Source organism: Eubalaena glacialis, chromosome 13 (genome assembly GCF_028564815.1).
Source record: "Eubalaena glacialis isolate mEubGla1 chromosome 13, mEubGla1.1.hap2.+ XY, whole genome shotgun sequence".
NCBI classification, from domain to species: Eukaryota; Metazoa; Chordata; class Mammalia; order Artiodactyla; family Balaenidae; genus Eubalaena; species Eubalaena glacialis.
The window spans coordinates 31,357,600-31,382,167 of record NC_083728.1 but is presented as its reverse complement, the minus strand read 5'-3'; the positions used below and the strand labels follow the sequence as shown (position 1 = coordinate 31,382,167).

The 24,568-nt window shown below is 57.0% G+C and overlaps 2 protein-coding genes across 2 annotated transcripts; both read left to right on the top strand.

Annotated features, from left to right (window-relative positions):
* Window positions 1–145: 145 nt before the first annotated feature.
* Window positions 146–15,400, top strand: ADAM33 (ADAM metallopeptidase domain 33). Its single transcript, XM_061210270.1, has 21 exons — window positions 146–266; window positions 2,492–2,571; window positions 4,864–4,940; window positions 6,693–6,771; window positions 6,969–7,045; window positions 7,133–7,322; window positions 7,566–7,631; window positions 7,719–7,790; window positions 7,953–8,119; window positions 8,203–8,287; window positions 8,375–8,517; window positions 9,043–9,220; window positions 9,333–9,422; window positions 9,664–9,859; window positions 10,008–10,116; window positions 10,200–10,398; window positions 10,493–10,570; window positions 10,654–10,762; window positions 10,837–10,984; window positions 12,550–12,652; window positions 13,161–15,400. Exons 1-21 carry the CDS (start codon window positions 167–169, stop codon window positions 13,203–13,205), a joined length of 2,391 nt encoding a protein of 796 aa, XP_061066253.1. The 5' UTR covers window positions 146–166; the 3' UTR covers window positions 13,206–15,400.
* Window positions 15,401–15,809: 409 nt separating this feature from the next.
* On the top strand, window positions 15,810–20,206 carry GFRA4 (GDNF family receptor alpha 4). Its single transcript, XM_061210269.1, has 6 exons — window positions 15,810–15,855; window positions 17,892–18,272; window positions 18,316–18,453; window positions 18,525–18,686; window positions 19,433–19,524; window positions 19,693–20,206. The coding sequence occupies exons 1-6, from the start codon at window positions 15,810–15,812 to the stop codon at window positions 19,771–19,773; spliced, it is 900 nt and encodes a 299-aa protein (XP_061066252.1). The 3' UTR covers window positions 19,774–20,206.
* The last annotated feature ends 4,362 nt before the right edge of the window (window positions 20,207–24,568 follow it).

Sequence of the window (24,568 nt, the reverse complement as noted above, 5' to 3'; positions counted from 1 at the left end):
GGGGCTCCGTGCGGGGCCGCGCGAGGAGGGGGTTGCGGGCCAGGAGGGGGGTGCGGGAGGGTCGGGAGGCGGCGGGCCGGCTGCAGAGGGCGTGGGTCGGCCGCGATCCAGCCGGGGCGGAGCCGAGAGCTGGGAGCCGCAGCTCAGACGCTAGGCGCTCACAGCTATGCGCCCGGGGTATCGGAGAGCTCGAGGGTCGCCGGCGTTGGGGCTGCTGCTGCTACTGCGACTACCGTGGCCGGTGTGGGGGGCTGAGGCGTTTCAAGGTGAGTGGGAGTGCGCCGCGAGGTCGCTGTCGGGGATGGAGGGTCGGAAATCCCCGGGGGTCGTGCGGGCCAGGAGGACAGGGCATGGGGAGGGTTTGGGAGAGTCTCTGTGGGAATTGCCCAGGGACCCTCAACTGCAGTTGTGCTGGCCTCAGGGCCCAGACTTGCACACTGTGCCCAGATACCCTGTGCCAATGGCGAAGCAGAGTGGCAGGGCCCCTTCCCTTCAAGCAGCCGCTCAGCACCCCCAAACCCCTCTGGATTCTCTGCTGTGGCCCCATCCGCCAGTATGAAGGTTCCTGCACCTTCATCCCCTAGGGTTCAGCGGGCCTCCATCCTCCAGGAAGCCTCAGACCACCGGTGCCCTGGAGTCCCTGTTGCGCCCTCACACTAAGGGACTAGCTGTGGCCTCCACACTCATGCATCATTCCATGTTCACCCCCTCATCCCAGGGCCTTGGGGCAGTGTGTATATTGTTTATATTGTTGCCTTGTTTGGTTAGATAGAAACGGCTTCAAACAGAAGGTGCCTGTTTAGCAGGGCCCTGGGGGAAGACTGCAGCTCTGTCTCTTCTCAGTTTGACCTCTACAAACTCTCTGTGAGATGGGGCTGATGAAAACCTCTCCCAAAGGGTGGGAGGATTGGCGGAGTCCTGTACATCAAGTGCCTGACAAGGCGGGCAGGAAGGGCTGGGCAGCCTGGGGACAGTGGGTTCCAGAGCACTGTGTAGGGGTGGGGGGGCGGGTGGCAACAGGGATAGGGTCCTGCTCTGTTCTGGGGCGTGGAGGGGGAGGGACGACAGCCCTCATGCCTTTGGGGATGGTCCCCAGGCATTCCGCTGCTCCCTCCTCTTCAGCCTGGGGTCAGGGGAGGATGAAGGGACCCCTGGGAGGAATGGAGAGGGACTCTATGCTCCCCAACACCACACTGGCTTCTCAGTTTCCACTCCCATCCACTTAGTCACCACAGCTCCATCTCTGCCTCCTTGCCCCTGTCAAGGTGCCAATGGCCAGCGTGTGCGCACAGGGCCAGGAGGAGAACCCACACTCACACATGCACACAGGCACACCTTCCCCTCTCCACTCTGGGAAGCCCAGGGCCAGCTGGTCCTCTCTGGCCTGAGACCGCCCCCGCCGCAATGCACTCAGACCCCTCCCTACACTGGCCCTTCAGCCTCAATTCCAAGGCCCTGCACCTCCCCACCCCCACCCCCATCTACCTGATGGAAACTGCTGATCCAATCAAGGAGGGCTTCTTGGGAGAAGGGGACTTCCTGGAGAGGCTGCTATTCCAGGTCTTTGATGATGGGGTCTGGAGGAGGAGATGGAGAAGGAGAAAGGAGTCGGCGTGGCCTGGCAGGAGTTGAGCCACTTCCATAGGCAGCCATCTCAGCCTGGGCAGGACGGGGGTTGGGGAGCTGTCAGTTCTGGGAGCTGGGCTTCCCCAGGGACCGAGGGAAGGCTGCCTGTAGGCTCTGGGCAGCCTGAGGTCTGATTCCTGCAGGGCGGGTGTGGTGAGAGTTTCCGGGGCCCACTTGTGGGGGGGGAGCTGGGAGCATTCCAGGGGAGCATTCCAGGGGAGCATTCCAGGTGCTTTCTGAGTAATGCTTCGCTCTGGTATTCCTCCTGGAGCCCGCCTTAAGCGTTCCCGTCCTGGGAGCACTCAGGCTCTGTCTCCCAAACAACCCCCCACCCCTTGAAGACACGAGGAGGGGGCTTCTGGGCCAGTGTCCCTGGAAGCCCTGCCCCCAGCATGAAGCCCCCAGAGGGAGCTTTGGGCAACATCTGGCTGTTGTTTTTCTCAGATGGTGGGGGAGACACAGGCGTCCTGTCTTCACAGATCTCTCACCCTAAAAGCATCTGCTGCCCAGTCTAAAAATACCCAAAGCTGCCTCCCATTTCCTTTCCCCTCTGTATTAGGGGCCTTGGTCTCTTCCTTGTGATCTTTGACCCCATTCCCCCTCCCAAGGTCAGTGGGTCTCCCAAGTGCCCAGCTGAGCAGTTCTTCCCAGGCTCCTCTGTCTCTCTTCTGCCACCTCCCTGGTGGCTCCTCAGTTCCAAGGATGCCCCATGGGTGGCCACCCTTCTCCAGGCTAAACTTTTGAGTACTGAAGATGGAGTCTCCTGTTCCTGCCTGCTGACATCCTCTAACTCTATCTCTCTGTTGTCTCCAATTTCCCCATGTCCCTCAGGTTCCCCTCACCCTGTGCTCTGTCCTCTCCCCAGGAAACACCCCTGGAGAGCCAGTCATCCTGCACTGGGTTCTGGATGGACGAACCCGGCGCATGGTCACCCTGGAGCAGCCGGTCAGTGCCAGGTCATCCCTTACTCTGCAGAGGCCCAGGGTCTCTCAGCCCCTTTACCCCTCCCCAAATATCAGCGTGGCAGTTTCGCTGGGGTCCCTAGATCCCCAGAGTCCTTCAGGCCCCTCCCTGAAGGTTTGGCAGGGGCGGGTGGGAGACATCTAGATGAAGAGAGGCTGCACACATGGAAGTCATTTTCCAGTTTCCTCTCCCCCACCTCCTCCCTAACCATCTCTTCCCAGTGTTCTTCAGGCCACCTCCACCCCATCAGGCAGAGGTGGGGCCAGAAGCTTTTCAAGGACCTCTTTAAGAAAACACCAAAATATCCTCCTTTTGCAAAGTTTACCAGAACATGTGACCCTGTGGATGCGTTGCTGTCCTCTCCAGGACCCTGCCATTTAGGGGCCTGAAACTTGTCTCACTGGCTCACGCCACTTCTGCCCAGTAGTCACTCTCCTAGTGCCCCCAAATGTAAGCCCACCCTGTTTTGCTTATTCTGGATGCTCTGTCCCAGTCTCCTCCCAACAGCCATCCATCACATACTTTCAGAATAACCTTGCCCTGTATGTGCCACAAAGCTGTGCTGCATGGAGACCAACAGCCTTTGTATGCCCATTTCACAGAGGGGCAAACTGAAGCCCAGAGAGGCTGGAGAAACTGCCCAAGGTCACACAGCTCTTTAACCCAGAAGAAACCATTGGCCAATGTTCCCCAAGCACCCTTTTCATCATGAATTTTCAGGAGAGGACAATCCACTGTCCAAGCCTGCAAGGAGGAAGGCAGGAGAGCACTGCCATGTAGGCCGGGGGGCCCCCACAGGCCCAGCAACTCTCAACCTAGGGCCCTCACTGGGTCCCCCAGACCCTCAGGGCCCCCATTCAAGTGATCAGCATGGTGCCAGCCCGAGCTTTGAGATTGTTCATCACCGGCATAGGGGAAGGGACATCACATGCTGAGACCACCCTGACTGTGGACCTCCCTCTGGGCCTGGCCTGGGCTGTGACCAAACAGGAGGCGAGTGCCAGAGGGAATTTGCTTTCCTCATTTTTTCTGTCCCTGGGAAGCCTGCCAAAGATGAGGACAGCAGACAGAGTGGCAGGGAGTCCCGTCCCAGAGGCAGGAAACACCTACATTTTAGGTTGGAGATGGAGTGCATGGTGAAGGGCAGGGTCACCAGGAGGGCAAGAAAGGAGGACAGCAGGGGCTGCAGAGGGACAGAGAGAGGGATGGGGGTGGGGCAAGAAGAAGCTTTCCATCTGGGCTGCCTCCTTTCCTCAGTGCAAACCCTTCTCCAATAAAACAAGTGACATTCCGGCCACATGAGCTCATGCTTGGGGCCTAGGGCAGCCTTTGGCTGGGGGAGGGGACTATTTGCTCCCCACTTGGAGAGGAAGGCCCCCCACACAAGACTCTGAGCCTCTTGGCCTGGGGCCCAGGCCAGTGCATTGTGGGATAAAAGGGAAGGGCCAGCAAGAGTGGGGGCCAGAATTCCAAAGACACAGCTGCTCTCCAGGAGGCTCCTGGCCCGCTCCAGCTCTGGGCCCCCAGTCAGGGAGTGGACAAAGTGGGCAGATGGGGTATTCCCACAGGGTGGAAGTGGCAAAGAGGGTAGGGGAAGGAGAGGTGGGCAGGCTGGCCCAGGCCCACCCTCCTGACATCTAGCCAAGAAAACCCGAGTTTTTCTCTTGGCAAGGCACGTGGGTCAGTGTTTACCTCACAGGCTCAGGGAAGCAGGTGTGGGGCGAGCCTGCTAGAGGCGTAGGAAAATTTGGGGGGGGCAGCTAGTCAGCATTGGAGGTGGAGGTACTAAGTCTGAACTCTACAGGGAGTGGGGAACAGCAAGGTACAGAAAGGAGAGGTTGTGAGGAGGCCTGAGCTGTGGCTACCCCACTCTCCCACATCAATGTCTTCAGGACCCCACTCTCCTCCTGCTTAGAGGAAGCCTTCTGGGCATGAAAGAGGAGGAAAGACCAGAGGAAGAGCCCAGTAACCTTGGGCAAGGCATGGCATCTTTCTGAGACCACTTGCCTCTCCAGGGAGGATGTGGAGTGCACCTAGCAGGCTCTGTCAAATGGTTGCTGTCAGAACAACAAACATTCTTAGTTTGAGAGCATCTTTGCAAGTTCTCACCCCACACCTATCCACAGCCACAATGGCAAGTGGGGGCCTTCTGCCCCGTGCCCCTGTGCTCTCCCCATGAACTCCCTCGCCAGTCAGCTCCACATCCTTCCTGCTTCCTGGCAGGCAGGGGACCTGGATGCCCGCCCTCTCAGCCTTACACTCCTTCTTGCCCAGGTCTCGAAGCTAGAAGTGGGGCTGGTGGCCTTGAAGGCTGAAGGCCAGGAGCTCCTGCTAGAGCTGGAGAAGAATCTGTGAGTACCAGGCTGGGGAAAGAGCTGGGAGCCAAGAATAGCCCCTCTCTCTGGGGAGGGATCAGTGCTGGGGACAGAGACTGATGGGAACCCCAGATGGAGGCTGGATGGGGTGAGAGCCCCAGAGGAGGAGGTGCAGGTGACAGGGTGAGTCATGCTAGCCCATGACTGGCTCCCTCGAGACTGAAGTGGGCTACTGAGGCTGGGTCAGCCCTGCTGTGGGGCACATCTCTCATCCCGGCCCCAGAAACATCTTGTCAGCTTCCTGCCAGGAATGAGTGAGCATCACCTGGTGGGTGCTCACAGGGTGTGCTGAGTCAAAAGAGAATCCAAGATGGATTCCAAAGATGGGCGGGTGCTCCAGGCTTCGGGAATGCCAGGGACAAAGGTACAGTGGCTACATAGGTCAAGGCACATTCAAGAGGGGGGTGGCAATTTGTCTGGCTTGCCTGGGGAGTCTCCATCTGAGGGAGGGGAGCAAGGGGAAACAAATTTGGGGAGTCCTAGCAGGGCCAGATCACAGAAGGCCTTTTGGTGCTGAGTGTCCAGGATGGTGCAAAGCCAAAGATTCTGAGCTGGTGAATGAGCAGGCGGAGCTGGGCTGGGTGAGGTGAATGTCTAAGATGGAGCGTGGGTTCGTGAAACCATCTAGATTGTGTTATCAACAGCTATCATTTATCAAGTGCTTACTTCATTGCAGGCACTGTTCTGAGCACTGTACACATGTTTTATTCTCCCCCATGCACTGGGAACAAACTCAGGTGGAACTCAGGTTCCGCCATGCCTAACCATAGCTTCTCTGGGGTTCAATGTCCCCATGTGTTAAAAAGCGTGATCACATCACCTCCCTCCTAAGGTTGAGTGTGTGGGTGGAGTGGGGGAGCAAAGCTGGAGGAGGAGGTAAGACTGGGAAGTGGAGAAGCAGGCATCACAAGTCTTTGGGGGCAGTCTGCGGGTAAAGAGGTCAAGGTGAGGTGGGGTGAAGGATTTTCTTTAAAGAAGAGAAATTGACTTATGGTTGATCCATCTTGGTGGGAAGGATCCTGATGAGATGGAGCCCGAAGATGAATTCAATTACTTGAGTGGGGTCTGGAGAAGGAGGGGAGGAGGATCCCTGCTCAGACGGGCAGGGCAGGAGCAGGTGTGGATTCTGTTTTCTCTGGAAGCAGGGGGTGAGCATCCGTGAAGGGCAGGTGGGGAGATATGTGGGATCTGGGGGCCTGAGGAGAAGATTTGAAGGAACTCTGAATGGGAGGAGGTGGGCTCGACGGTTGTCCAGATGCCCAACAAGGGTAGGCAGCAGCCAGGGCCACCTAGGGAGTTCACACACTTCCTTGGCTCCAAGTCCCACCTCCTTGGCAGTGTCTCCTGACTCCTCTCCTCCTGCCCAGTCTCTTTCTAACGCCCCTGACCTGTGGATCCAGCTGCCTGCCACAGGCTCCAGGGGAACCACAAACTTTCCCGTGTTCCTGTTCCTCCCTGGTGCTTCCCACACGCCCATTTCCACTTCTAAGCCATCACCAAGGCTCCTTCCTGACCTTCACCTTGCTCACTCTAGCCCAAGATTTTTCTGAGCTGAGCAATGCACAGTCACTCCTGTCCCTTCTCTAAGACACACTTTGGCTGCTTCCTAAGTGCTAGCCCTGTGCCTCACTCATAGAGCTACTCAATTAGCAATCAGGGAGGAAGACCAGAGGGCATCCTGGAGGAGGCAGGGCTGGATTAAGCAATTTCTGCAACACCCCCTCCCAGCAGGCTGCTGGCTCCAGGATACACAGAAACCCACTACAGCCCAGATGGGCAGCCAGTAGTGCTGTTCCCCAACCACACGGTGAGATACTTCCATGGACTCTGAGGACAGGGTGAGGAGTGCTGGGGTATGCACCCACCAAGGGCCTCTCCACCATTTCCCCCATTCTTCTCCTGTTCCTAAGGAGAAGCTGGAGCCAGTCCCCCACCATGCTTTCTTTCTTGCCCCTCCCACTTCAGTCCTGGCTGAGATTTGGGGCTGGGTCCTTTGCTCTCCAGGATCATTGCCACTACCATGGGCGTGTGAGGGGCTTCCTGGACTCCTGGGTAGTCCTCAGCATCTGCTCTGGGATGAGGTGAGGAGTTCTGGGGGGAGGGGGCTGGGCCGGGGGCTAGGGAAAGAGTTCCCTTACTGCCCACCCCTGTACCCCTTTGCACCCTAGGGGCCTGATCACACTCAGCAGCAATGCCAGCTATTATGTGCATCCCTGGCCAGCTGGGGACTCCAAAGACTTCTTGACCCACAAGATCTTCCGGATGGAGCAGCTGCTCAGCTGGAAAGGGGCCTGTGGCTACAGGGACCCAGGGGACAAAAGGGACATGGCCAGCCTTTTGTGTGACACCCAGATCAGGGTCAGGAGCACGGGCAGGGGTGGGGGTAGGAATGCAGTACCCAGAGCCCTTTAAAATCAGAAGAGACAGGAATGTGCAGCCTCAATTCAGGGCCTCCTGTCCTGACATTTTTATTTGGAGGCTGAAGAAACAAGTTCTAGCAAAATTTTAAAGTTAACTTTGTGCTTTATGGGAATTGGGGTTGGTGGTCAGGGCTCAAGCCCGACAGCCTGCCACTCAGGGTCACCATTGCCGCCTCCCCAGGAGAGGCGGGAGTCCCTGGGGAGCCCGAGGTATCTGGAGCTGTACATAGTGGCGGATCACACTCTGGTGAGAGAAGTCCCAAGGGGGTTGGCAGGCCTGGATGGGGTGAGCTCAGCCCGTCCTCACACGCGGTATTGCTTGCTGCTTTTCTAGTTCTTGACCCAGCACCGGAACTTGAACCACACCAAACAGCGTCTTCTGGAGGTCGCCAGCTATGTGGATCAGGTTGGGTCGGCGGGGGGAAGAGCCCTTTTGGGGGTGACCACGACAGGGGCAGGCTTGGAGATGGGGAGAGGGAACGGAGGGGAGGAAAGAGGGGCGCTCCCATGGAGGAGCACGGGCACCGTGGCGGCCCCCCGCTTCAGCCCTGCCCCGCCGCGCCCGCAGATTCTCAGGACTCTGGACATTCAGGTGGCGCTGACCGGCCTGGAAGTGTGGACCGAGGAGGACCAGAGCCGCGTCACGCCAGACGCGAACGCCACGCTCTGGGCCTTCCTGCAGTGGCGCCAGGGACTGTGGGCACGGCAGCCACACGACTCGGCTCAGCTGCTCACGTGGGTGCCTCCGACCCCTACGCGGTCCCGGCCGGGCGGCCCGGACTCCCGGCCCGCCCGGTCAAGCCGCGCTCCTCCCTCAGGGGCCGCGCCTTCCAGGGCGCCACCGTGGGCCTGGCGCCGGTCGAGGGCATGTGCCGCGCGGAGAGCTCTGGAGGCGTGAGCACCGTGAGCGCCACCCGGGAAGGGAGGAGGAGGAGAGGTGCTGGGGGGTGGTCCCCGCAGCCCGCAGTGACCGTTCCCACGCCCTCCCAGGACCACTCGGAGCTCCCCGTTGGTGCTGCAGCCACCATGGCCCACGAGATAGGCCACAGCCTCGGCCTCAGCCACGACCCCGACGGCTGCTGCGTGGAGGCAGCGGCGGAGCAGGGCGGCTGCGTGATGGCCGCAGCTACCCGGTACCCGCGCCGGGGCGGGGGCGGGGCTGCAGGACAGGCTCCGCGGGACCCGGGCCTTCCTCAGCTGCATTTCTTTGGGCGAAATGGTTATCCCTCAGTTTCTTCTTCTGTGAAATGGGGATGATGATAATAGTGCCTGCCCTGAGGTTGTTTATGAGGCTTAAGTGTAGGGAACGCAGGCAAAGTGGATTCTCATGATATGATAAATTATTTTCGGACAACCTTGCGAGGTGACTCCAACCCCGGGAGGAGCGGCGCTGGGTAGGCATTCGACCTTGGGTCCTGGGCTGCCCGATCTTGGCGTCACACCCTCCTGCCTCGCGCTCGCCTCGTGACTTTGCGCGAGTTACTTACCCTCTCTGGGCTCTGCCTCTAGAGAATTCTAGCCGCCAGTTGCTCAGGCGGTGTTCGCGCATCTGGCGGCTGCGTAGCCAAGCACCTGTGTGCCGGGGGGAGGGGATTGGAGACGAGCAGGGGTTGACGGGGGGTGGTCCCCGCACACCCGACGCCCTCCCCGGCCCGTAGGCACCCGTTCCCGCGAGTGTTTAGCGCCTGCAGCCGCCGCCAGCTGCGCGCCTTCTTCAGGAAGGGAGGAGGCGCGTGCCTCTCCAACGCGCCGGACTCCGGGCTCCTGGTGCCCCGGGCGTACTGCGGAAATGGCTTCGTGGAAGAGGACGAGGAGTGCGACTGCGGCGCCGGCCAGGTCGGGTCCGCACGACCAGCCCCGGGGGACCAAGCTGGTCCCCGCCCGCCCCCTCCCCGGAGGTCTGGGCGCTGCACCCTCACCTGGTCCCTCCTCGCCTTTCCGGCTCCAGGAGTGCCCGGACTCCTGCTGCCTTGCCCACAACTGCTCGCTGCGTGCGGGGGCCCAGTGCACCCACGGGGACTGCTGCGCACACTGCCTGGTGAGGGTATGGGAGGCTCGGGGGTGAGGGTTGGGGGCACTTGGGAGCCGGCCTGTTGGTCTTGGCTAATCGGCGCCCTCTGGTCCCCCTTGCGGGTGCTGGCTCTGCTCTGTGCGTGGGTTCGCCTGGACCTCCCCACAGGGCTCTCTCGTGTCCGATTGGCGCTCTCGAAGTGGATCTCTAACTGTTCGTTTTCTCTCTATGCCTCGCCACCTTCCCTCCACCCGGGTCACCTGCGTAGCTGAAGCCGGCGGGTGCGCCTTGCCGCCGGTCTGCGGGCGACTGTGACCTCCCTGAATTCTGCACGGGCGCCTCCCCCTATTGCCCCCCCGACATTTACCTACTGGACGGCTCGCCCTGCGCCAGAGGCCGCGGCTACTGCCGGGACGGCGCGTGTCCCACGCTGGAACATCAGTGCCAGCAGCTCTGGGGGCCTGGTGAGACCAAGAGCGCGTCCTCCGCCCGCATCCTCCGGTCTGCTCAGCTTAATGCTCTAGGGGGAGGTGGGCGGGGGAAAACTGAGGCAGAAGGGGCGTGGTTCCGGTCTGGGCTGCCCCCCCCCCAGTCCCGCCCATGCTTCCTCAGGCTCCCGCCCAGCCCCGGAGGCCTGTTTCCAGGTTGTGAACTCTGCGGGAGACGCCCATGGGAACTGCGGCCAGCAGGGCGACAGCAGCTTCTTGCCCTGTGCGCAGAGGTGGGGAGCGGAGGGAGGGGAAGCTGGGGAAGAGGGTATGGAGAAACTCCATGCTGTTTGACTACCCTGCACTTCGTCCCTAGCGATGCGCAGTGTGGGAAACTGCAGTGCCAGGGCGGGGAGCAGAGCGCACTGGCGCCACACATGGTGCCGGTGGACTCCACCGTACGCCTAGGCAGCCGCCAGGTGACCTGCAAGGGAGCCTTCGTGCTGCCCGGCACCCACCTGGACCTGCCTGATTTGGGCCTGGTAGAGTCAGGCACCCAGTGTGGACCTAGAATGGTGAGCCCTGCCCACCCAACCCCTCCCTGCCACTTGAGTCCGGCAGGCCAAAGCATCACTCCCCCTCACTGCCCAGTGCACACACTGCCCATAGGTGTGCCAGGAAAGGCGCTGCCAGAACACTACCTTCCGAGAGCTGGACCTCTGCCTGACCGCCTGCCATGGTCGCGGGGTGAGTGGCCTGAAAGGTGTGTGTGGGGTGACCTTGGAAGTCCCTGATCTCGTGGGACCCTCCTTTTCTCTTTTCCACTGCAGGTTTGCAATAGTAACCATAATTGCCACTGTGCTCTGGGCTGGGCTCCGCCTTCCTGTGACAAGCCAGGGTTTGGTGGTAGTGTGGACAGCGGTCCTATGCAGTCTGAAAGTGCGCCCATGGGGGCAAGTGGGGAGGGCCCCTGTGATGCACCTCAGGACTCAGCCATACCCTGTCCTCCGCAGACCAGGACACCTTCACGCTGGCGGTGATCCTTAGTTTTCTGCTGCCTCTGCTTCCTGGGGCTGGCCTGGCCTGGTGCTGCTGCCGGCACCCGGAACTCCGTCTCCAACAATGCCTTTGGGGCTCAAGGAGGGACCCCATGTGCAGTGGGTAGGCACTGAGGGCTAAGGTTCCTGCTCCCTGAGCCCACTCCTTTGGTTCCTGCTCCTCAGAGCTCTGCTGGAGCTGGGGCAGCTGGGGTGGGGTCCTCAGGCCTTGCCCCCAGGTGCAGAGAGGCAGGCAGAGGCAATGGAAAGAAGCATTGAGCAGAAGGCCCCAGTGGCCTTCCAGTGAAGCCAAAGGTGTGGATCCATGCAGGGCCCTCTACCCCACTGCTGGGGCCCCCACTGCTGTGATTCAGTACCTCTTGTCCATATCTTCTTTTCTCCCACCAAGAAGCTGCCTCATCCTTGACTTTGCCCTGTTTTTCCACCAGCTTATAATGCAATTCCTGCTCCAATGTACCCTTCAAGGCCTCTCCAGCTTCTCTTGCATGAGCTTTCAGCCTTCTGGCATTTCCTCAGCCTAAATCTCTGCTGTTACCCGCTTCAAGTTCCCAAATGCTGGGCCCAGCACATCTTTCCTTTCGCTACCGCTGGGCAGCTATGGTGCTGGATGCCCTTGTGCCAAAGGCCTGCCCCTAACCCAGTTCTCCATGACCTGGGATGAGGGTCACATGATACCAAGCATGGTCAGTCTAGGGCTGCCCCTTCACGGGGCGCTGGGCAAGGCATGAGCCCTATGACCACATCTGACACAGCCTAGCCTTAGGAGTGTTCTGGGCAAGCTGAGGGAGAGGGCAAAGTTTGGGCTGGAGATGGAGGCAGAGGGCATCCCAAACAGGGGCAGGGCACCAGCTGAGAGGGCCTTGACACAATTAGTGTTGATTGTGGGTCTGTGAGCAGAGGATCAAGGTGGTCAGAGCTTGGTGTGTCATCACTGGGGGCTTACAGGGGGGGCAGCAAATGCATGTCATCAGCCAGGTGAAGTATTGAGGAAACTGTTTCAAAGAGACATCAAAGGAAGTGGTAAGGCCCTGGGAGGTGGGGTGTGAGCAGCCGAGCATAGCTTGGAGTCATCGAGGGTAGCAGGGCCACCCAATGACAAGGAGCACAAATACAGGTACCACTGGGGAAGGAAGTCCGCCCCTCTTTGGGACCTGAGTGACGCCAACATCTGGAGGATGCTGGGGTGGTTCCAGAGCTTAGGAGAAATATCAGGGCTGGAGAGAGGAAGTGTCAGAGGCCCTGTGAAAGCATGAGTCTCAACTGGAGCCTGGACCCCAAGGGCTCCTCTCAGGAGGGAGCAGGAAGTGAGCTGGACAGAATAACCTGGGTGCAAGCCTCTGGCTGCAGGGAAGAAGCCCCAGGGTGCCCTACTAACGGTCACTGTCTCAGTCTCCTGGCCTCTTATCCACTGCTCAGACCCAAAGATGTCCCATGCAGGGGCCACACCCTAGGCAGTGTTCACCCAATAGAGTTGGACCTGACAGCCACTGCAGAGCCCCGGCCCCTGGGTGCGTGAGGCACAGTGGGAGATGGGGAGGGAAGGAAAGGGACGGGCTCTTGTCTTCTGCCTCCTTCCAGACGGGCCCTCTCCTCTCCACTTAGCACCCAGCCACCTTGAGCCCCTGTGCCCCACCCCGCATCAGGGACTCTTGCCACCTATGTTCACAGCACTCTTCCCCCGCCTATTGCTCCGCGGACCTTGAGAACTCTGCCAGAGCCCAACAGCCACCTTGAGAAGCCTGTGCCCCATGGCCCTGCTTGTACCCCCAAGGTAGGTGGGGCCCTTCACTTCCCATTGCTCACCCATCCACCTCTTGCCCCTCATCTCACGGTCCCTTACTCTGAGTTTTTTTTTTTTAATATTTATTTATTTGGCTGCGTTGGGTCTTAGTTGCGACACGCAGGATCTTTGTTGTGGCACGTGGGATCTTTATTTGCAGCATGTGAACTTTTAGTTGCAGCATGCGAACTCTTAGTTGCGGCTTGTGGGATCTAGTTCCCTGAACAGGGAGCGAACCAGGGCCCCCTGCATTGGGAGTGCAGAGTCTTAGCCACTGGACCACCAGGGAAGTCCCACTCTGAGGTTTTTGAGACAGACCTCGTGGAGAAGCTGTTGTCTGGGGCCAGATACTGGAGGCCCCTGGGGCAGGGGAGGAAGAAGTTCTGGCTCTTCCTGGGTCACTGGTTTTCCCTGAGGGAGGACAGGGGCTCCCTGACACATGACTTGCAGCCTGGGGTCCCAGCCCTCAGGGGATGACCCTCCCCCACGTCATTCTCAGCAGGTAGAGTCCAAAAGCCAAGATCCTGTCTCTGGTGAAAAGTGACTCCTGAGATGAGAAGACTTAAGGACAGGTGGCTACTGACAGCCACACCAAGAACTTGGACCCCGCCCCCCAGGGGCGGAGCCAGCGAGTCAGCAGACCTCTTGCACCTTCAGGCAGCTTCGAAATTTCTTCCCTGAGTTACCGCCACACCACCTACTCCAGGACCCTGGAGCCTCATCAAAATTTCCTCAGTGCTGTCCCCATTCCTTAGGGTTGCGGGATCCTGCTAGGGTACACCCTCCAGCTCAAGCGAGAATCTATCAGTCCCAGGAGGGAAGGTCATGTAGTCACTGACCTCCCGTCACTAGGGGGCGCTGGGTCATGCTGGGCACCCAGAGAGGCCTCTGTCCAGGCAGCCTAGGTGTGTCTGTGACACTCACTTTATTCGGACCTAGCTCTTTGGAGGGCAGTGACTGCTGGGCCAGAAGCCTGGACTCCAGGGGCCCTACATTTCAGACTGAGTCTACTTCCCTGGAGCCTGGCCCCTGCAAAACAAACAAACGAAATCCTTGGGACCTTCCTTCCTGCCGTCTCCTACCCTCTCTTGTCCCTCAGATGCTTCCTTAGCCCCACCCCACTCCTAGTCCTTAGGTGAGGTTTCAGAGACGCATGGGGCCTGCTGCAGTCCCCTTACTTTGGACATTAATCAGCCTCTCCTCCATTCCATGGGAGGGGACAAAGGAAGCCATTTTGGAAAGGACACCAAAGTAGAAGTCAGAAGAAAGACATGTTGCCCTGGGACTTCTGTCTTTTCTGTCTGTAAATTCAACACCATGGGGCTCCCTGAGGGTGACAAAGGGTGGTGGCTGGTGGGTGGAGCCTCAGATGACAGCCAGGCCCCGTATGTATCGGGGCATAGGATGGTGTTGCCTAGCTTGAATGTTCCCTTTGCTCCACCTCTCCTGCCTCCCCTGGACACTCAGCAGCCATTTACTCTCTCCCCTTGCTTCATGCAAAAGTTGCTGAGTGACCTTCTTTATCAGCTAGCTGTTGCTACATAACAAGACCACCCCAAAACTTAGTAGCTTAAAACAAGAACCAATTCTGTGAATTGGCAAGTCAGCTGGTGGTTCGATTGGTCTCAGCTCAGCTCAGCTCACTTATACATTTGCAGTCAGCCGCTGGTCGCTGCTTCTGGGGTTGGCTGGCTGTTGGCTAGGGTGATGGGGATGAGCGGGCTAGCCCAGGCCTGTTCACATAACAGTTGGGGAGGGTTCTAAGAGAGCAGGACCAGGATTAGAGTGAGACAAGGGAGGCATTCACCTTGGGCACAAAAAGTAATCAAGATAAGAGATATTTTAATGTAATATTTTTAAAGATAAAAATTAATACAAAAGTCCACGATGAACAAAATATCAAAAATTTAACTAAAGACAGGATCAGTTACCATACCAAGGCATTTTTGGAGCCTGAGGAAAAAAGAAAAATCAGTAGTTGTGATCCTGAGGCAAGTACCTCACTCACCTCCTCTTGCAGAAGAGTATGTGGAAGCTTGTCAGGCTTCTTGAGAGTCCATGACTGGCACATTTTACTTCCATAACATTCTGTGGGCCCAAGCAAGTCACAAGGCCAGCCCAGGTTCCAGGGATTGGGAGGCAAACTCCACCTCCCCTCCAGGGAGGAGCAGCAAAATCATATTTCATAGGGTGTGAAGAACTGGGGAATTTTTGCAATCACCCACTGGCAGCAGAGAAGCAGCCCCAAGGCTCAGGCCTTGCTTTCACTCTACCAGCTGAAGGCGCTGAATGAGACTGTTTGCTAAAGCCCACTCCTGTGTTCGCTGTGGGATTCTGATTTATAGAGATGACATAGCAATGAGACAGAGAAGTTAATGCCATTGAAAGAAGTTTTTATGGCTTGCATTTCCCTCGAGAGGGGGACTGCCCACCGTGCAGGGCCACATAGGGAAGCACCCAGTTTGCAAGGAAAGACTGAGGAACTACCACAGACTGGAAGAAACTAAGGTGACATGACGACTAAGTGCAGTGTGGGATGCTGGATGGGATCCTGGAACAGAAAAAGGACATTAGTGGAAAGACTGGGGAAATTCAAAGTGGTCTATAGTTAAGTGTCTTGTAGCAACATGAATTTCCTAGTTTTAATAATTGTACTATGGTCAGGTAAGATGTTGATGTTAGGGGAAACTGGGTGAGGGATATAAAGAGAACGCTAGCATTTTTGCAATGCTCTAACTTTTCTGTAAGTCTAAAATTAGCTAATAAAAAGTTAACAATAAAACTATGAAAGAAGGAAAAGAACAGTGTTGTTTCATAGAGTTAATGGTTTAGCGTGGGAGAGACAAGGTCTCCTTGGGTTGTTGTGTGGGCGTTGCTGTGTGTGTGTTGGGGGGTGTGGTGGGATCCATCTAGGCACATTCAGGCGCCGGACTCAGTGGCTCCCAGATCTGCGTGAAGGCGCAGCCTGGGTGGGGACTCATTGGGGGCGGGGAGTCATTCCTGATGCAAAGGCTCCTCCCCCCAGAAGAGCGCGTCAGCGCAGACACTTGGGTTTCCATCTCGTTATGCCTCAGGGGCGCTGGGAAGGAGGCACCTGTCTGACTGGGGCTCTGCCTCTGGTCGTCCTCTCCTCTGTTTGCTGCCCAGCATGGCCAGCTGCTTGGCACCCGCGTTGCTGCTACTACTGCTTCTAGGTGAGTGGCTGCCTTCTCCCCCAGACCTCTGAACCTCGGCTTCTCTGTCCCTGATCCTCTTCCCTCCTCAAGCACAAGGTGGGAGGGCAAGAAGGTGATTCTAGGAAAAGCTGAAATGCAGGAAGGGGCACCAATGAGACACCTGTGCTCGAGGTGTGGGGACACAGCACCCCGCCTCCAGCTTTTGCGTCCCACAGAGCCACGGCCTCCTAAGTCTCCCAAGTCTCGTCTTGGTAGCTCTGCCCCAGGAACTTTCTTTTTCCTATTGCCTGCTCTCCCGCCTCTATTACCCTTCCCCCAGCCCCAGCCCTCCACCTTCAGTCTTGCAGCTTCACACTGATTCCTTGCCCTGCATCTTCAGTGTCTCCATGCCATGCATCTGCTGTTCCACCCGCTTGGACTACCCCTTCCCCACCTGGGTCATCATGGAGGGAGGGGTCACTTTACCAGGTGGTGTAGGTTGAGGAGAAAGGAATCTGGCAAACGTTTAAGGCAGAGGAGATCTTGGAGCTGAGATGTGCTGTTTTGAGGGTGAAGATGAAGTAAGGGTGCTCCTGGCGGAGGGAAACAGGTAAGCAAAGGAACAGAAGTGGGACCAAGATCTCAGGAGACACTAGGTGCTGTTGTGTGTGGCTGCGGCCTGGGGATGTGAGGGCTTGGCTGGGAGAGAAGGGCAAAGTTTGCCTGCTGCTCTGGAGTCCTGGAAGGGAGGGAAGGAGACTGGAGGGGAGGAAAGGAGAGAGAAAGGAAAGGCTTCCCCCTCTCCTGTCCATCCCGTCCACTCACAGACCTATTCCAAGCCCGCAGTGTCTATTCTACCTTCCTCCACAGCCACCCAAAAGAGATGGCCAGTGCCAGAGAGGGGCCCCGCTCCCAGCCCTGAGGCAGGAAATACCTCCACACACACACACACACACACACACACACACACACACACACAGAGCGAGATGGGTGTTGAACCAGGCTGGGAAACGTCCCTCAAACTTTGGTGCCAGAAGGCTTCTCACCTGAGCAAGGTTCCTGGAGGCTGAAAGCACCGAGGGGCAGGGGTAGCCTGGTTTTGTGACTGAGGTCCTAGGAAGGGGCTGCCAAGTTCTGACCTCCAGAGACCCTAGCTTGGCTGGATTTAGATGTGGCCCATGGCACTTCTGCACAAAGCTCACCCTCTGCCCAACAGACCCCTGGTGTGTGACTGGGCTGTGCCAGGCACACTCTCTGCCCCCAGTGGAGTGCCCTGTGGCTAAGGACAGAGCCCTGTGGCCTGCCATCTGGGACTTCTCTTGAATCCACACCCCGGCAGCCAGGCCTAAATTGCTCCAGTGCCCAGAGCCCTAGTGGGGAATCTCTCTTTTACCTGGCTGGTGGAGAGTGGAGAGCCCAGGGGGAAACCAGAGTCCATCCAGGTGGGGCAGCACCAGTTAGATCGGTGAGGAGGGAGCACCAGAAGAGGATGGAGGGGGAAGACGCAGAGGCAGGGGGCAGGAGGAGGCGCAAGAGAAGGTCAAGAAGAAAGGAGAACCCGAAACCTATAGGCCACTCAAAGGGTCTCCAAGGGGGAGGGGGAAGGAGAGGAAAGGAAGAAAGGTCAGGCGTCCCGGCATGTCAGAGAGGAAGAGGAGCGGCCACTGTCCTCAGCACCATTTCTGATAAGTCTCCGTGGGCCAGGTCCCCAGAAGCCTTGCTGTTTTCCGTGTCAGACGGGGCCCAGGAGAATGAGAGGAATCTCATGGACCCCTCTTTGGACGGGTGAGGGGTGGTGCCTGCGGAGGGTGGGCCTCAGCTTCTGCGGGAGGCCAGGCCCAGCCTCGACGCGCCCCATCCACCCGAGACGTGATGCAGGAAATCCCTGACCCCGCCACTGCCCAACTCCACAACGGAAGGTCAGTCAGTACCAGTCGCTCACGCATTCGGGTCACATTCTGCCCACCTCGAGTTTTGAGCACCCCGCATCTTCGGAGGCCCTGACTGGGAGGCGGAGGTGAAGTGTGTGTGTGTAAGGAACGCCAACAACCGCAGCCTGCCCGCCGCTCCACCAGGGTCACCGAGCGCTGTCGCACCGAACCGATGCGTGGACGCGGCCGACGCGTGCACCGCGGATGCGCGATGCCAGCGGTTGCGCACCGCGTACGTGGTGCAGTGCCTGGGTCGGGCCGCGCCGGGGGGCTGCCCCCGCGCCCGCTGCCGCCGCGCCCTGCGCCGCTTCTTCGCCCGCGGGCCGCCCGAGCTTACCCACGCGCTGCTCTTCTGCCCGTGCGGCGGCCCCGCATGCGCCGAGCGCCGGCGCCAGACCTTCGTGCCCTCCTGCGCCTTCTCGGGGCCTGAACCGGCCCCGCCCTCCTGCCTCGCGCCCTTAGACGCCTGCGAGCACAGCCGGGTCTGCAGGTGCTGGAGGAGGTGGAGTAGAGGGAGGGGGCGGGGCTCGCGGGCGGGGGGGCGGGGCTCGCGGGCGGGGGGGCGGGTCCCACTCACCGCCTTCCGACCGCTCCGTGCAGGCCCCGCCTCCTGGCCTTCCAAGCCTCCTGCGCGCCCGCCCCCAGCAACCCGGATGGCTGCCTTCGAGACCAGGTCCCCAGCTGCCTGCGCGCCTACGCCGGCCTCGTGGGTACGCACCGCCCGGATCCCTGCTGGGGCGGGGGCTCTCCTGGGAATGCCTCTGTTCGGGTGGGCAGATTATCCTGCTTTCGGGGTCTCGGCAGGCACCGCCGTCACCCCCAACTACGTGGACAACGGAAGCGCGCGCGTGGCGCCCTGGTGCGACTGCGGAGCCAGCGGAAACCGGCGCGAGGAGTGCGAAGTCTTCCGGGGGCTCTTTACAAGGAACCGCTGCTTGGGTGAGGGGCACGGGCGGGGCGGGAAGGGAGTCCAGTCGGGGCTTACTGCCCCCTCCCAAGCTGCCTAGCTGGCGGTGAGGAAACTGAGGCCCCCAGCGGCAGCCTTGTAGGCCCACTTACCCCCTCTGCTGTCGTCTTGCCCCTTGGGCAATCTGCGCCCAGCTGGTTCCGGAGACCAAGTCACAGACCAAAGTAGAATCCTAGGGTAGTCTAGGCTGGTGCCCCTGCGGGCAGGAAGTGGGGGCAGTTAAAACAAGTTTCCGAGGACCTGGAATGGAACAAGGCGAGATTCCTGCTTCCGCCACTTTTGAGGCGGTTCCATCCCCCACGCACAGACAACTCCCCCCATTAAAGATCTTGCCTTTCGGGTCTGAATAGCTGGGTGGTTCGCTGACCAGTTTGGGAGTTAGGGGGCCTGAGTTTGAAGGCTGACTCTGCCACTTACTTAGGTGAGAGTTAAACTCCTCTAAGCCTTTTTGTGTGCATCTGTAAAATGGGGATGATAATTGTCAGGCTCCCATGAGGATAGAAGACTACAGTATGTAAGGCACTCAACACAGTTGTCTTTATTTTGTTATTCCTCGCCCAGCACCTTCCATTCCAAAAGCCTTGAGGACGTCCTGTTTTCCCATTTCTGCCTGGGGAGGTCCCACGCAGGATGCCAAGGGTCTCAGTTTGTCCTTGAGGAGCTGGGCCCTGTGCTATGGTTTCTCAGCCAAGCCCATCCTGCACCCCTCCCTCCATAGACAGAGCCATACAGGCCTTTGACAGTGGGTGGCCCTCAGTCCTACACGACCAGCTGGACCCCCACCAGGACCCTGAGCACAGCCTCCTACAGGTAAGTTCAGGGAGGGGATGGTGAGGTGGCAGCTCCTGCACTGCCTCTTTCCACCCTTCCATGCCAATTGGGCCTAGATGGAGGCATGAATGGCCTGGGATGGTGGGGGTGGCAGAGAGCAGAGCCAGGCTTCTGCCTCAAGTCCATACTCTGCTCTCATCTGCCAAGGTGTCCTCTGCAGATGCGTCCCTGGAGGGGAGCTCCATGCTCTCCATGCTCCCTGTTCTGGCTCTCCAGCCCCTGCTCTGACTAGGACAGCAGACCTTGGACAACAGCCAACTGTCCCACCCTGCCTGGCCTCATTGGTGACCTACTGCCCCACTGAAAAGGGACTGGCTTACCTCCCAAGCTGGCCCCAGTGCTCTTGCCCTACTGCCCTTTGCAGGTCTGGACACTTTTATCATGTTTTAAGGGTAGACTTAAACAGACTTGTAGGCAAAACTCCCTCTGAACAGACTTGTAGGCAAAACTCTCTCTACTACTCCAGCTGTCATGGCATCCTCCCAGTTAGGCACCACCCATCATGATAGCCACCTGCACCCCATAACTAACGTTGGCAAAGTGTTTCCTTTCCACGATATGCTGCTTGTTGGACACCACCTAGAGTGAGAATCCAGTTCCCTACATTGCACTGGCCATATGGCCATCTTCCCAATGGTTCAACCTGGCACTAGGAATGGCATCCATAACTCAATAAATCCATGTGCACTGAGACTGGCCTTGCTTTCATGTGATCTGTGTCCTGGGAGCCTGGAGACCAAGGTCAACCACAGGGTGTGCCTCTGCTGGCCTCCATGAACTTGGGTGGCCTCAGAACCTCTCCAGGCCTCATCTTCTCACCTGTGGATGCTGAACTGAATCACCTCTCAGGTCCTAGTGGCAGGGACTTTGGTTGCTTTTGTTTATTCTTTCATTCTCTGCTAGTAATCAGATAAACAAAGTACATGTCCCAGCCTCCCTTGCAGTTAGGGGGTGTTCATGTGACACAGTTCTGGCCAGTGAGTGAAATTCACAGATAAGGCTTCCAGGAGAGCTCTTTAAAAAGGAACAGACTTGCTGACTGGGCCCTTTAGCCTCTGGCCTCAACCCTCCCCTTTTCTTGCCCGGAACTTGGAGGCAATGCCTGGGAGCATGGGCACCATCTTGAAAGTGGAACCATACGACATTGTGGCTCACCAGCCCGTCTACCTTCCTCTGGACTTTATTATGTGAGAAAAATGATACCCCTAATTTGTTTAAGCCAGTTTCTCCCCAGGTGTCTGTTATTTGTAGCCAAACATAGGCCCTGATTGACACACTTCCACTTATGGGGTTCCTGGGAGCCCCGGGATCACCCGCTGTGCTCACTTAGGGAAACCCTACCTCAGTGCACACAGAGCCTCGCCCTGATAGACACTTGAAAGAAGGGGCGATGGTGGTTTTGTTTTTTGATTTCTGCATAATTTATCTGTTTCTGTCCACGTGGAGAGTCAAATTCTTTCCTGGAGCTGAGGGAAATTTATCATAAAGCTTTTTAGAAACACTGTGTGGCCAGTGTGGACCCAGAGAATGCCAAGGGCATCGTGTTAAATTGCAGTTCTGTGGAGGAGTTTTGGGCGGAGAGGGCAGAACAATGGGGGCAAGGTACTAAGCCTTCCTCAAAAGCTTGGGGACTCCTGATGAGTTACCGTGTCTCTGGGCTGCTCCTTCTCAAACTTGGTTGAGATTTGGCAGGGACTGTTGCCAAACCTTGGCTCCCTGTGCACCGATGCCGAATAGAAATACGGAGACAGAGATTTGGAAGATAAGAAATAGAGAGGCTTTTTTATTTTCTTTGCCAGGCAAAGGGAAGACACAGTAGGCCAGCGCCTCAAGAACTGTGCCCCACCTTCCTTGGGGAATTACAGGGATTCTTATAGGGGGAGTTCGCAGTCCGGAAGTGAGTGATAAGGATCAAAATGCTGAAGTTCTTGCATTCTTCTTCTTGCATTATTTCAAAACAGCCACTGCTGGCGTCAGGCAACCCAGTAATTGGGTCTATTAGTCTCTGGGTTATCAGCCTGCGACCTCCTTTCTGAAATGCAGACAGCTACAAGCGGTGATTTGCTACAAGGGAGTGCAGGATGTAATTCACATAGTGTTAAAGAGTGATAGGGAGTGAGAGGCCCGCGCACCGCGATGAAGAGTGGCCCCCGCTTGCCGCAACTAGAGAAAGCCCTCACAGAAACGAAGACCCAACACAGCCAAAAATAAATAAATTAAAAAAAAATTGGGGCGGAGGAGGGGCAAGATGGCGGAAGAGTAAGACGCGGAGATCACCTTCCTTCCCACAGATACATTAGAAATACATCTACACGTGGAACTGCTCCTACAGAACACCCACTGAACGCTGGCAGAAGACGTCAGACCTCCCAAAAGGCAAGAAAATCCCCACGTACTTGGGTAGGGCAAAAGAAAAAAGAAATAACAGAGACAAAAGAATAGGGACGAGACCTGCACCAGTGGGAGGGAGCTGTGAAGGAAGAAAGGTTTCCACACACTAGGAAGCCCCTTCGCGGGCAGAGACTGCGGGTGGCAGAGGGGGGAAGCTTCAGAGCCACGGAGGAGAGCGCAGCCACAGGGGTGCGGAGGGCAAAGCGGAGAGACTCCCGCACAGAGGATCAGTGCCGACCAGCACTCACCAACCCGAGAGGCTTGTCTGCTCAGCCGCTGGGGCGGGCGGGGGCTGGGAGCTGAGGCTCGGGCTTCCGTGCTAGCGAGAGGGAGTCCGGGAAAAGGACTGCAGCTGCCGAAGAGGCAAGAGACTTTTTCTTGCCTCTTTGTTTCGTGGCACGCAAGGAGAGGGGATTCAGAGCGCCGCCTAAACGAGCTCCAGAGACGGGCGCGAGCCGCGGCTATCAGCGCGGATCCCACAGCAACAGGGACGCAGAGGGAAAAACGGAGAGATTCCCGCACAGAGGCTCGGCGCCGAGCAGCACTCACCAGCCCGAGAGGCTTGTCTGCTCACCCACCGGGGCGGGCGGGGGCTGGGAGCTGAGGCTCGGGCTTCGGTCGGATCCCAGGGAGAGGACTGGGGTTGGCTGCGTGAACACAGCCTGAAGGGGCTAGCGCACCACAGCTAGCCGGGAGGGTGCCCGAGAAAAAGTCTGCAGCTGCCGAAGGGGCAAGAGACTTTTTCTTGCCTCTTTGTTTCGCGGCGTGCAAGGAGAGGGGATTCAGAGCGCCGCTTAAACGAACTCCAGACGGGCGCGAGCCGCGGCTATCAGCGCGGACCCCAGAGACGGGCATGAGACGCTGAGGCTGCTGCTGCCGCCACCAAAAAGCCTGTGGGCGAGCACAGGTCATTCTCCACACCTCCCCTCCCGGGAGCCTGTGCAGCCCGCCACGGCCAGGGTCCCGTAATCTGGGGACAACTTCCCCGGGAGAGCGCACGGCGCGCCTCAGGCTGCTGCAACGTCACACCGGCTTCTGCCGCCGCAGGCTCGCCCCGCCTCCTCCATACCGCTCCCTCCCCCCGGCCTGACTGAGCCAGAGCCCCCGAAGCAGCTGCTCCTTTAACCCCGTTCTGTCTGGGCGGGGAACAGACGCCCTCAGGCGACCTACATGTAGAGGCGGGTCCAAATCCAAAGCTGAACCCCGGGAGCTGTACGAACAAAGAAGAGAAAGGGAAATCTCTCCCAGCAGCCTCAGAAGCAGCGGATTAAAACTCCACAAACAACTTGATGTGCCTGCATCTGTTGAATACCTGAATAGACAACGAATTATCCCAAATTTAGGAGGTGGACTTTGGGAGCAGGATATATTAACTTTTCCCCTTTTCCTTTTTTTGTGAGTGTATATGTGTATGCTTCTGGGTGAGATTTTGTCTGTATAGCTTTGCTCTCACCATTAGTCCTAGGGTTAGGTCCGTCCGTTTTTTTTTTTTTTTTTTTTTTTTAACTTAAAAAAAATTTTTTTCCCCAATAAATGTTTTCTTAATAATTTTTTCCTTATTTTCTATTTTTAAAAAGTTAAAAAAAAATTTTTTAATAAGTTTTTTCATATTTTTTATTTTAAAAAAATTAAAAATATTTTTTCTTAATAAATTTTTTCTTAATAAATTTCTTCTTATTTTTAGTATAAAAAATTAATAAATCTATTTTTAAAAATTAAAAAAAATTTTTTTTCTTAATAAATTTATTCTTAATTTTTTTCTTATTTTTTTATTATAATTGCTTTATTTTATTTTCTTTTATCCTTTTTCTTTCTTTCTTTACATTTTTTCTCCCTTTTATTCTGAATCGTGTGGATGAAAGGCTCTTGGTGCTCCAGCCAGGCATCAGGGCTGTGCCTCTGAGGTGGGAGAGCCAACTTCAGGACACTGGTCCACAAGAGACCTCCCAGCTCCACGTAATACCAAACGGCAAAAATCTCTCAGAGATCTCCATCTCAACATCAAGACCCAGCTTCACTCAACGACCAGCAACCTACAGTGCTGGACACCCTATGCCAAACAACTAGCAAGACAGGAACACAGCCCCATCCATTAACAGAGAGACTGCCTAAAATCATAATAAGGTCACAGACACCCCAAAACACACCACCAGACGTGGACGAGCCCACCAGAAAGACAACATCCAGCCTCATCCACCAGAACACAGGCACTAGTTCCCTCCACCAGGAAACCTACACAACCCACTGAATCAACCTTAGCCACTGGGGACAGATACCAAAAACAACGGGAACTACGAACCTGCAGCCTGTGAAAAGGAGACCCCAAACACAGTAAGATAAGCAAAATGAGAAGACAGAAAAACACACAGCAGATGAAGGAGCAGGGTCAAAACACACCAGACCTAACAAATGAAGAGGAAATAGGTAGTCTACCTGAAAAAGAATTCAGAATAATGATAGTAAGGATGATCCAAAATCTTGGAAATAGAATAGACAAAATGCAAGAAACATTGAACAAGGACGTAGAAGAACTAAAGAGGAACCAAGCAACGATGAAAAGCACAATAAATGAAATTAAAAATACTCTAGATGGGATCAATAGCAGAATAACTGAGGCAGAAGAACGGATAAG

Excerpts from the sequence above, each read along its gene's own strand:
- ADAM33 (XM_061210270.1), top strand. The coding sequence starts at position 167 with ATGCGCCCGGGGTATCGGAGAGCTCGAGGGTCGCCGGCGTTGGGGCTG. Across the intron at positions 2,572-4,863 it reads TGGTCACCCTGGAGCAGCCG|GTCTCGAAGCTAGAAGTGGG; the intron begins GTCAGTGCCAGG and ends CTTCTTGCCCAG. Across the intron at positions 10,571-10,653 it reads CCGCCTGCCATGGTCGCGGG|GTTTGCAATAGTAACCATAA; the intron begins GTGAGTGGCCTG and ends TTTCCACTGCAG.
- GFRA4 (XM_061210269.1), top strand. The coding sequence starts at position 15,810 with ATGGCCAGCTGCTTGGCACCCGCGTTGCTGCTACTACTGCTTCTAG. Across the intron at positions 18,454-18,524 it reads TGCGCGCCTACGCCGGCCTC|ATTATCCTGCTTTCGGGGTC; the intron begins GTGGGTACGCAC and ends TCGGGTGGGCAG. Across the intron at positions 19,525-19,692 it reads CTGAGCACAGCCTCCTACAG|GTGTCCTCTGCAGATGCGTC; the intron begins GTAAGTTCAGGG and ends TCATCTGCCAAG.